The sequence below is a fragment of the Phalaenopsis equestris genome, unplaced genomic scaffold (genome assembly GCF_001263595.1).
Source record: "Phalaenopsis equestris unplaced genomic scaffold, ASM126359v1 Scaffold000223, whole genome shotgun sequence".
NCBI classification, from domain to species: domain Eukaryota; kingdom Viridiplantae; phylum Streptophyta; class Magnoliopsida; order Asparagales; family Orchidaceae; genus Phalaenopsis; species Phalaenopsis equestris.
The window spans coordinates 1,455,389-1,467,706 of record NW_018164665.1 but is presented as its reverse complement, the minus strand read 5'-3'; the positions used below and the strand labels follow the sequence as shown (position 1 = coordinate 1,467,706).

Genomic DNA, 12,318 nt, shown 5'->3' with positions numbered 1-12,318 from the left:
CGGTTGATTCAATGAAGATCTCGCCACTTAATTTCCATAACATATATGCATGTTCTTCAGAGTGTGAGAAAATCTATGGAAATATAGGAAAGAGCTCAGAGATGGATGGGTCAGTTGCCAATTAAAGGAATGTTTTTAGGGAATTTATATCTAGGTGTTTTTCAGCCATGACAAAAATGCCATGGCACTGAAAGGTCCATCATGCTATATTTGATGCATAGACTGACCATTTTAATGAATTTATGGATGCCCTTGAGGTATTGGGTTTAGAAACTCAAGGAAGTGGCTAAAGCCCTCGACCCTTCAATAGTGCTTAGGGAGACTGAGGGTGTCTTATGTGGCTCACAACTCATGCAGTTTCTAACTCACTACTATTGTGGCTTACGAATATTATTACAGCTTACCACCATGGCCTCTGTGACCAACTACGACCATATGACTCACAATCCATGCATCTCCCAACTCCATTCTCTGTGGCTTACATATGTTATTGTAATTCCCACCTCTGGCCTTTGTTGCTTACTAACGTTAATACAGCTCACAATCACGACCTATGTGACTAACTATGACCCATATGGCTCACAATTCAAACATCTCCCAACTCTGTCCTCTGTGGGTTTTATACGTTATTGTAACTCTCAACTACATCCTCAATGGCCTATGGGTGTTATCTTAGCTCACTCATATGACCCATGTGATCAACTACGCCCTACGTGGCTCACAACTCATGTAGCTCATAACTCAGGTCTCTGTGGCCTATGGATGTTATCGTAGCTCCCCACTACAACTTATGTTACTAACTACGACCTACATGACTCACAACACATGCTGCTCCCAACTCTGACCTCTGTAGCTTGCGAACGTTAGTGCACCTCCCTCCTATGGCCTATTAGACAGACTACTATCATTACAACCCTCCTTTATGGCCTTTGTGGACAACCAATGATATCACAACTCACTACTACAACCTATGTGACCAACTACAATCTAAGTGGTTCACAGCTCATGCAACATCTAACTACGACATACATGACACACCCTCATACAGCTCTCCACCACGACCTCAATGTCCAACTGACGTTTTTGAAGCTACCAACAACAGCCTTTATGACCAACTACTACAACGAATTTCAATTATGGCCTCTACGACAGACTGATACTATTACAACAACTAAGAGCTACATTTGTTGTAGCCCTATCATGTCTATTTAAGGCAAACCATTATTGTACTTCTGTAATTTCATCTTTCCTTTCAGGATAAGAATGACTTTATGTACTTACAATTACATAATTGATTGCTCGACTGGGCCATGCCTTGATTTTTTCCCTCTATAGGGGTTTCCAAGTAAAAATTGTGGTGTCTTTCGGGCCTACTACTATTTTCTTATCTGTGTGTGCAGGACTATCATGAAATGATAATATACTAATTTATTAATCTAATGTCGTGAATCTACTGACACTCAATAATCTGAACGACAGATGGGTAAATATATAAGAATTGTATGATGATTTACATATGTTAGAGATGTAAATATATAATAATTGTATGGTCATGAGAGAGAGAGAGAGAGAGAGAGAGAGAGAGAGAGAGAGAGAGAGAGAGAGAGAGAGAGAGAGAGCTCTTTCCTAATCTCAAGTCTCTATTCACTAACACACATTATTCTCAAACTCAAATAACTTTTTTTAAAAAAAAATCTTTATTTCCTTTTTAATTCAAAATCTTTGAATAATTAAAATATAAATCTCTAATAAGCGACAATGGAAAATAGGAAAATTAATAATATATAGCACAAAAAATACAAACCAAAAGCTACATAATAATAATATTAGCTTAAATATGGAGAGTCCGAAGTGCTTAAGCAACATATCTAATGATGTTTAGCTTAATACATCCATTAATCCTATTTATATGTGCATAATTACATATTAATTTTTCAATATAAAGATAATAGGCACTTGTAAAATATAATTATATCCATAAGAAAAATACATTAAAATGTTAGACTCCAAAGTATAACTTTATTGTCATAATTACATTTCTTAATGTATAATAATATTTTTATATTGTCAAACAATTAAATTGCATTTGTTCAATATTTATTTTAATTATATTTATCTAGAAGTTTATAATTATATTCATGATATATAAATTTTAAAAAAATATAAAACATAATCTCATTCGAATAAAAATATACTAGAATTTTTGTTAGGCTATTAATCCCAAATTATTTAAACTGCGATTCGTCGGCCGCACGTGTTGAAGTGCTAGCCACACATGTCGAAGTGCTGGCTATCATGCCCCTTATTGATGTTGATCCGCTGACTCGATTTTGCGCGGGCTCATGCAAGTAGGGCTGTCAAAAAAGTTCGTTGTTTGTAAATAGTTCGTGTTCGGTTCGTCCATGAGTTCGTGCTCGATTCGTTCGATAAGTAAACGAGACGAACGTGAACAATTTTTTTTTGTTCGGTTATTTAAATGAATCAAACACGAACATTGATGCGTTCGTTCATATTCGAAATATAAAATAATTTAAAATAATTATTTATATATATATAGGAACCCTATCAAGTCCCAGTTCAAGGTTCCATCATCTATCAGTAAATTTCCCAAAATTCAATCGATTCATTATTAGGAATAGTTTTTTTTTTTTTCCTATTTTAGTATTACGTTACATTTTTAAGACATTAATTTTTATCAAAACTATTGACATTAACTTAAAGTATAGAGCTCGTCGTTCTTGAACTGCTCGTGTTTGGCTTGTTCGTTAAGAAACAAACACGAACAATGACTTTAAGAACAATTTCGAACACGAGCTTATTTCAAACAAACTAAATTTAAAACGAACCGAACACGAACATAAGCTCTGTTCGTTCGTGTTCGGTTCGTTTACACCCCTACATGCAAGTGCACACGTCACGTAAGTAATATAATTAATATAAGTCCAAAATTATTCTCATAAGGATTACTCATGTATGCAAATTAAAGTCAATGCACTAGTTTAAAGACATTTAAGGGTCTGTTTGGGGCAGCTACAACTTATTAAAAAATATCTTTTAAGTTCTTGAAAAATAATTCAAAAAATTAAATTTTTTTTTTTTTTTGAAAAAGTTCAGACCGCATTGAAACATAATACTGAAACTTTGATTTTTATATTAATGAGACTTAAATATTTCATATTGCATCGAAAAATATCACTATTTTAACTTTTAATTATAAAATACACCTTCTCATATATAGGCAAGGCGACGCATATATAAAAATTGAAGTTTTGGGGTTAGATATGTAATTACGGAGAATTTGAGTGGCATTTATGTAAATCTTCCTTTATTTTCCTCTTAATTTGTGATATTGAAGTAATAATAATAATAATAATTTCTCGCACCAAACTAAATTGATTTTTTACATATATACCATCCAAATATTTCATATATATATCAAAAGTATCACTATTTTAATTTTTTTTTAAAAATGAAATACATATTTTCATGTATAGGGAGGATGGCATATATGTAAAAATTGAAATTTAAGTGTTTGATATGAAAATACATAGCAATTGAGTGGTATGTATGTGTTAATCTTCCAAAAATTATTATTTAAATCTCTATTAAATTTTTAGTGAAAAATCATTTAATCAAAGTTAAATAAATGACTGCCAAAAATATAGTATGTGATATAAAAATTATAAAAAAAATAGTATGATACAATGAGATATTTATTTGGGGATCGATCGGGATCGGGCTTCGCTTTGCGAAGCCAATCGGTTTTTGAGCATGACAACCGATCAGCCTTATGTTTCCGGTCGGCAAGCCTGGCTGTTGTTCTTTGGTTGTTGATAGAGCCTCGTGTTGATACTTGGGATTTGTTGGTTTTGTTTGGGGGGTTGGACTTTTGTTCGTTGGTTGGCTTGGATGTTTGTCTCTTGTTAGCCATGGTGGAGCTTTGGTGGTCAGATTAGTCTTCAGTCGTCCGACAATCCTTCGATCTGCTGGTTATCAATCAACTGGTTATCTTCAGATAATCAAATTCATTATGACTTGTAAATCTTTCTTAGAATTCATTAAATTTAGAATTTTTTTTTAGTTAAAATGCATTCATATGATAAATTTTTCTTGATGGCACATGGCATATATAAAGTTATGAAAACATTACAATCTCAAAAGATATTTTTTATTTTCTAGAAACATATGCCGCACTCAAGTCACTTATAGACATATATAATCTACTTAAAATCTTAGAAAAATAACAAGATATATAACAATCTCTATGAAATGATTTAAATAATATATAATAAACACAGTCTATTCTCAATAATTTTTTCAAAACTTCATTTTTTTTTTTCTCTAACCCTCCCCTCCCCTTTTGTCTTTTATCTTTGGCATCTTGAGGAATCTCATCGAGCGTCAAAATTTCCAACACGACACATGACACTTCTTTCTCGATGTGCTCAATCCACTCTATCATGTTGGAGAAATTATTAGGTGCAGTTGACCTCACGTCCGAACAACGGTGTGGAAGGGCCGTCGTGTGAATCATGATAGCGTGAACTGTATCCAGACCATCTTTCAAACAAGCGATCAGCAACACATAATAATTTTTCACCACGTTGACTCTTAACCCTTTCTTCAAACCCTAGCTTGAAAGTTAAATTGCTCGAATCAAACACAGCCGACTGGAAGATGCCTTTAGATGAAGATAGAGCTCAGATACATCCGTACTTCATGTATAACACAATTTGTTACAATCTCATTGTACTTTTATTGGGTTTATAAATCGTATCTCATATGCACATAACATAAGATTAATGGTTTGTTTGGGGCAGCTGCAACTTATTGAATAATCTGCTGATAAGCTAGGTGCGGTGACTATTATAATTTTTTTTTTTTTTTAGAAAAGCCAGACCGCAGTCAAAAAGCTGTCACTGCACCTAGATAGGTGCGGTGTGAACTACCAAAATACTGTTTATCCAAACAAGTCTGGTGAGCGTTTTTAAAACGTCACCTCACCAAATAAGCTGCCCAAATAGGCCCTAAGATTCTACTAAAAATCACCTTGATTACAATGCGTTAGGAAGTGCCCATCTTAATCAATTCTACTTTATTATAAATATTTTTGTGTGTTGGAAATTGAGAAATCAGACGTTAAGTTCAAATTTAAAATTTTTAGTAGTTAGAAAAGCTTCCGTTGACAAGGTTTGATCAGACGTAATTGATCGCGCCAATTAATGGCGAGCTGATGCGCTCGCAGGAGACGAAGCCCAACGCCCATGAAAGCAGGATTCCGCCCTCCATTTCTTCGTTACATCCGATTTCATTAACTTATTTCATTCGTTGCAGCATTCATCTTTCTCCCTCTTCGTCATCTTTCCTGCAACTCCGATGGCGAGATGAGGATTCCGCCGGCCGCAGCAGCGGCGATTTTGATAGCTTTGATCGTCGCCGCTGCAGAGGGGCTGGGTTCTCCGGCCACCATTGCCGTGATACAGTCCTCCGGGACAGTCTGCGGGATCCTCGCCGGAGCTGGACGGGAGAGAGTGCGTTGCGCGGGTGTCGGGCTGCCGGAGTTCTCTGTCTCTCCAAAACTGTCTTTTGAATCGATTTCCGGCGGCCGGGATTTCTTTTGCGGGCTGAGGTCTGGAGGAATTAGTATATTTTGCTGGACTGTGAGAAACAGCTCCGCCGGACAGGTATCGGCGAAGAGGATTTACAACGGCCCTGTTCCCCTCGCGGATCTCAGCGTTGGGGATGATCAAGTCTGCGCCTTGCAGAGAAATCGAAGCAGAGTTCTGTGTTGGCGGGGTGATGGAAGTTTCCCGGCGAGCTTCGACGGAGAATACCGATCGCTGACGTCGGGGAGAGGGTTTTCGTGTGGAATTGGGGTTGATAACCGCGTGCAGTGCTGGGGAGGACATGGTTTGGAGTTCCGAAGCGCTTTTGGTGATATATTGATGCAGAGCGTTGTTGCAGGGGACTCGCATGTCTGCGGAATGGATCTCTCTGGTTTTTTAATTTGTAAGGGAAGCAATAGCTCCGGCCAATTGAATGTTCCCTCAGGCGGCGCTTTTGAGTTCTCCGGCTTGGCTCTTGGTCTGAATCACTCATGCGCGATCAAGCAGCCTAATGGTACTGTGATCTGTTGGGGCGGCGGCGGCGGCGGAGTTTGGAGTTACAGTCCGGAAAATAGCATGAGTTTCGAGCTCGTGGTCGCCGGCGGCGACCTCACCTGCGGGGTGATAACGGATAACTTCACGGTGATGTGCTGGAAAGCGAATGGGATCAATCATTCCACATTTTCTCTTCTTCTGCCCCAAGTTCTTCCGGGAAGATGTGTTGCAGAAGAGAGTTACTGCAAATGCGGCGTCTTCCCCGATTCGGAATCTCTCTGTTCAGATTCCGGCGTGATTTGCAAGTCCTGCGGAGCTCCTTTTATCCCTCAACCGCACCCTCCGCCGCCGGCAATACCTTCTCCGTTACCGGAATCAGCTCCGGGTTTCCTCAAGACGAGCACAGGATGGATAGCCTTCGTTATTATCGGTTTCGTCGGAGGATTTGCCGCCATGTGCAGCATTCTATGCTTCTTATGGAACCGCGCTCGCCGGAATAAGAAAGTTCACAATTCCAAGCCGCCGCCTCCACCGCCGCCGCAGCCGCCGCCACCCACTTTTAACACAGGTCAACATTCCAACATTTCCGGCAACTCTCCACAGCTATCCATCAGCATCCCCAGCCCCCTATTCTCCCCACCCGGCTCGAAATCCCAGGCATTCCGCCACTACATTACCCGCGGCACCAGCAGCCGTCGCAGGGGACCATCATCCTTCCATGAACGCGCAGAAGTCTTCACCTTCGACGACCTCGCCGCCGCAACAAACAACTTCTCCCTGAATGCCGAATCGGGATGGGAGGCTTCGGCACGGTTTACAAAGGCAAGCTCAAAAACAACCGGGAAGTCGCCATTAAACGCGGCGAGCTCAAATCAGCCCAAATAAATACAAAAATTCAGGAAAAGGAGCGAGCTTTTCAATCCGAACTCATCTTCCTCTCTCGTCTCCACCACAAACACTTAGTAAACCTGGTCGGGTACTGCGAAGAGAGAGACGAGAGGCTCCTCGTCTACGAGTACATGAAAAACGGCTCCTTGTACGACCACCTGCACTCCAGAACTGGAACCGAGGCAGGACCACCCATGGATTCCTGGAGAATGCGCATAAAGGTCCTTCTGGACGCCGCTCGAGGAATCGAATACCTGCACAACTACGCCGTGCCGCCGATCATCCACCGAGACATCAAATCTTCAAACATATTGCTCGACGGCGACTGGGTGGCGAGGGTCTCCGACTTCGGTTTATCATTAATGGGGCCGGAAGCAGAATCGATCTACCTTTCAACCATAGCTGCCGGAACAATGGGCTACATAGATCCGGAGTACTACGGCGGAATACAGCAGCTGACGACGAAGAGCGACGTCTATGGCTTCGGAGTAGTGATGCTGGAGATGTTAACGGGAAAAAAGGCGATTTTTAGGGAGGAAGGGGGAGAGAGCGGGGAGCCAGTGAGCGTGGTGGAGTACGCCGCGCGGAGGATTGATGATGGGGAGACGGGGAGGGTGTTGGACCGGCATATGCGGCGGCCGGAGCTGCGGGAGGCGGAGGCGGTGGAGCTGGTGGCTTACACGGCGGTGCATTGCGTGAGCATGGAGGGGAAGGATAGGCCGGCCATATCGGGTGGTGTCTGGAGAGCGCGCTCGCGCTCTGCGATGCGAGGAAGGAGGAATGCTGGTCCAGCTCTAATCTCTCCTTTTCCTCTAGAGATTGATAAATTTCCATTTTTTTTTTAAAAAGAAATGAATTCAAGGGTTTGGATTATAAATATGTTTATGTAAATTTAAATTTTTTTTTTCAAAGATAAGTGCATAGAGATCACACCAAATATTGTTATTTATAAATTAAATGTTGAGATAATTTTTTTATTCTTTTATCAAATTTTAAAATTCTCACTCAAATATCAGGAGTCATGATAAAACTCTGGCCTATGTTGTTCGCTTTTTTCAAATTCATAATGTTTTGATTGTGACACTCATAAATGGATCAGTTTCGTAGTTCAAAAAATCACCTTAATACTTCATTTGTAATTATTTCTTTTTCTAGAGTTTAGAAGGCTAGCAAGAATTTACACCACTATAAATAAAAACTTTACAAGTCAATTTTCTCCAACAGATGTTGACTACACACTACGAGAAGTTCATATTAGGATATGTGGTAAGCACTTAGGCGAAATATCTTTTGTTCTCAAGATAATGAGATAGGGATATTACTAGCTAAATATGGAATAAGATGTACTTGATTTTACCAAAAAATATCAGAGTTGTCAGTTTCATTTTAGCCTCATACACATTCCACTGGTAGAGCTTACATTCCTTCAAACCCCTGATCATTTGCCCTGTGGGGGATAGACATCATGGGACCTTTTACTATAGCACCAAAATAATTGTAGTGAATTTGGTAATTGATTACGCCACTAAGTGGGAAGAGGCTAAACCCTTAGCGAAGATCACGAAAGGCAAATACCAAATAATTTAGGGTGAAGAATATCATTTGTCACTTCAGTATTCCTGCTAAAATCATTACTAAAAATGAGACTCAGTACACAGGAAAGGTCTTTACATCTTTCTCTAAAGAGCACCACATCCAATCGTTGCAAACAATTATTACTCACCCCCAGACAAACTACAGTCACCAATTGTATCATCGTTAATGGTTTAACAACTCGCTTCAAGAAAACTGAGGGGCAATGAGTTGAGGAGCTCCTTATTATTATCTAGGCTTATCTCACCACCTCACATGCACAAACTGGAGAAATACCGTGTAATATATGATTCAACATAAAAGAAATTATCCCTGCAGATATCATAATCTCAAGCCTATGGTTTCAAACTTTCAATCTTGTGTGAACGACGAGAAACTCTGATAGACTTTGAATCTTCTTCCAAAAACTTGCAAAGTCTCCATTCTCAAAACGAGCTTTAAACAATCAAAGGGTGGCTTGCTACTTAGACCGAAGAGTAAGACCTAGACCTATCCCCATTGGGAATTTGGTCTTGCGAAGTTTCAAAACCGCAAAACATAAACCTCAACGTAACAATCTTTAGCCTCTCCAGGAAGGGCCATATGTGGTGACTTTCATGATTAAGGTAGAAACTTTCAAGCTGAAGGACTTAGATGGAAAGACACTTCTACAAACCTAGAATAAACAAATTCTTTATAAATTTGCTAGTAGTCAGCACGATCGTGCTACACTAGTTGTTTATTTTTCATCTTTATTAGTGTTCAATCATCACTTCTGCATTAGTGAGTTTGTTTTATATGTACTTCAGCTTCTTGTATCATTATTGTTTGAGCATTAAAATTATATTTACTTTTTTGTACCAAATATTTTATTTGAATACAATTATGATAACTTTATGGCCGCTTTATAGGCTCGTGTGAACACCACCCCCATTTGGGGATGATGAATCAAAAACCAACAAAAGGTTGCCTATCATCATTCGTGAAGGTGGTCACAACGATATTTCCAAAAAATGATATGGTCCATCTCGACTTACGCCCCAGACTCGAGAAATACATAATATATTCTAGCACCTCATTCAAGGTTAAATCAGTCATAGGGGGACCTGATTTGACCTCTTCCATAATAGGTTATGGACGCCAAGCAGAGGCTATGACTAACAAATTAGGATTTCATAAAACTTTTTCCATAACAAGCTCCGGTCCTCAAGTAGGGGCATCGGGGCATCGAGTAACAAACTAAAAGAGGTAAAAAATTATTGGAAGATTTCACAAGAACTCCTCTAGTACATGCTACGGTCTTTTCAAACAAAAGCTCCAACTAAACTGTCTAAGATAGTTATAAAAATATTTGAGAGATTTCTTTCAAACTCTTTAACCATAAGTTATTATTGTCAAGTAGGTGCTTCGACTAACAACTTAGGATAAGGGATGGCTTTAAAATGAGCAAAATCAACTCAAGGACAAAAAAAAAAGTAAAGATAAGGCCACCGAAAATATAGAATTTCCATAATTCAATCATTTTGTTGATGTGCATGAAATTTAAGCATCTACAGCACATGATTTTATAAAGAGTTAAAATGACTACCTCGAATAAACAATATTTCCTGGAACAAAATAGAATAATATGAAGTGAGGCCAAAGCAAATGTCTACAATAGCATATTTAAGCTTTACTAAATAATAAAAATTCCCTCAAATTTATATTGTCTAGATTATTATAGAAAATAAACTAAGTGTTTTTTTATTGTGGCAACCTTTAACTTTCTATAAATTAATTTGGGGCTATTTGCAAAGCTTGATATGTATTGGAGACTTGAAAATAATAAAGTAATAAAATAACAATACAATCATTTAAAAAACTAGAAAGTTTGGCCAACCCTAATTTTGAAGGATACTGATTCTTATTACAAATAGTGTCAAATTAACCACCATTCTTGTTCTCAAGAGGTGAAACCAAGTAATTTATATATAATTGGTAGTGATTTATCATCTAAAGATTTTAGCTTTTGGAGGGAAGGAGGTCATGCATGCATGCTTGAAAGTTGGATTTGTCTTAATTATGTGATTTTATTCATATTGGATCCAACTAATTTAAGCTTAGAAAGTTTGTTTTGCAGAATATTTTAGTAACATTTTTTATATTGTTGCATTTTGCATCCATGCTTTCGTTTGATATGTGGCAATAGGTTTGTACATGTTGTGAAATTTAACGCGGAATAAAACAGGAATCGACACAAACTAGAAGAAGAACACAGAGATTTAACGAGGTTCGGCAGAGAATTGCCTACGTTCTCGGGAGCGAGCGGCGATTTCACTATTTCAGAGAAGTTCAAATACATCCCATAGGGTTTCACATATAAATAGACATATACAAACCCTTAGATAAAATTACAATCACGCCCTCGCTCCTCCCAACCCCCCTTTATTCCAAGAGACACTCCTTTTCACCAGGAGACACACCTCTTCAAAAGAAACTCCAACTCCCTAGATAAGAGCCATATCTAACAATTCTCCACCTTGGCGAATATCCAACACCTTAGGAGATATGCATCACCCGGTATATGCGCCTACCAAACAAATCTCCACCTTAGTGAATATTCAGCCCCTTTAGAAGAAAATACTTCATGGAGTTTCTTACACCGTAGTGGGTTGGGCAACCAAACCATCTAACCTGGCTTGGTCAAAGTTCCTGTTGCATTTTCATCATATGATTCAACAGAGCGATATCCACCTGCAACTGTACTCCCTATCAGTTTATAGATGTTACCTACAGTGATCTTTCCTTTCATCACAGTCAGTGCACCCTTAACAATTTCGATGGTTTCCCTATCCTCATCTGCCTTAAGAATGAAACCATTTCTGTGTAGAGTGCCCAAGGAAATCAAATTCTTCTTCAACTCTGGAACATGTCTGACATCACATAATGTTCTAACAGTATCATCATACATCTTAACTCTGACTTTACCAATACCAGCAATATTGCATCGTCTATTATCACCCAAATAGACTGAACCAGAATCAGATAACCTGTATGAAGTAAACCACTCCCTGTTAGGTGTTATGTGATAAGAACATCCTGAATCAAGAATCCATCCATCCTTTAACTGAGTTGTTGTAACTGAAAGCGCATCACCATCACTGTAATCTGTAATGTCACTCTGCACCATATTCACAGGCCTGGAAGATACATCACGAGTCTTCTTCTTGAGCATTGGACAATCTCTCTTCATATGTCCCTGTTCCTTGCACTTAAAGCAACGAATCTTCTTGCCTTTAGGCTTTGACCTGGAACTTTGCCTTCCAGAATTCTCCTTCTCCTCCTTACTTTCACAATCCTGATTACCCTTGGCATATAAACAATTACCATGAGAGCTTTCCTCTGCATTCTGCTTCCGCTGGTTGTGAGCCAACAATGCTGCAGTAATCTCATCAATTTTAATTGTTTCTTTCCCATATGTAAGAGTAGTCACCAGATGTTCATAAGAAGTAGGCAATGAACACAAAAGAATCATTGCTCGGTCTTCATCCTCAATATTCACATCAAGCCGTGCCAGATCCGTGATTATTTGATTGAAGACATTAAAGGGCTGAACCAAATCAGTGTATGCCTGCATCTTCAGCCCATACAGCCTTTGCTTCAGATACAATTTATTCGTCAAAGATTTGGACATAAACTGAGATTCCAATTTCTTCCATACTTCTCATGAAGATTTCAGATTCATAACATGATACATAATCTCATCTGCGAGACATAA

The 12,318-nt window shown here is 38.8% G+C and overlaps 1 protein-coding gene across 1 annotated transcript; it reads left to right on the top strand.

Moving 5' to 3' along the window:
* Window positions 1–4,994: 4,994 nt before the first annotated feature.
* On the top strand, window positions 4,995–7,721 carry LOC110023271 (putative serine/threonine-protein kinase-like protein CCR3; the record flags this gene model as incomplete). The annotated part of the gene is given in 2 exon segments (XM_020722594.1): window positions 4,995–6,876; window positions 6,879–7,721. Coding segments are annotated over 2 exon segments (2,335 nt in total), but the record flags the coding sequence as incomplete, so codon positions are not given.
* Window positions 7,722–12,318: the final 4,597 nt, after the last annotated feature.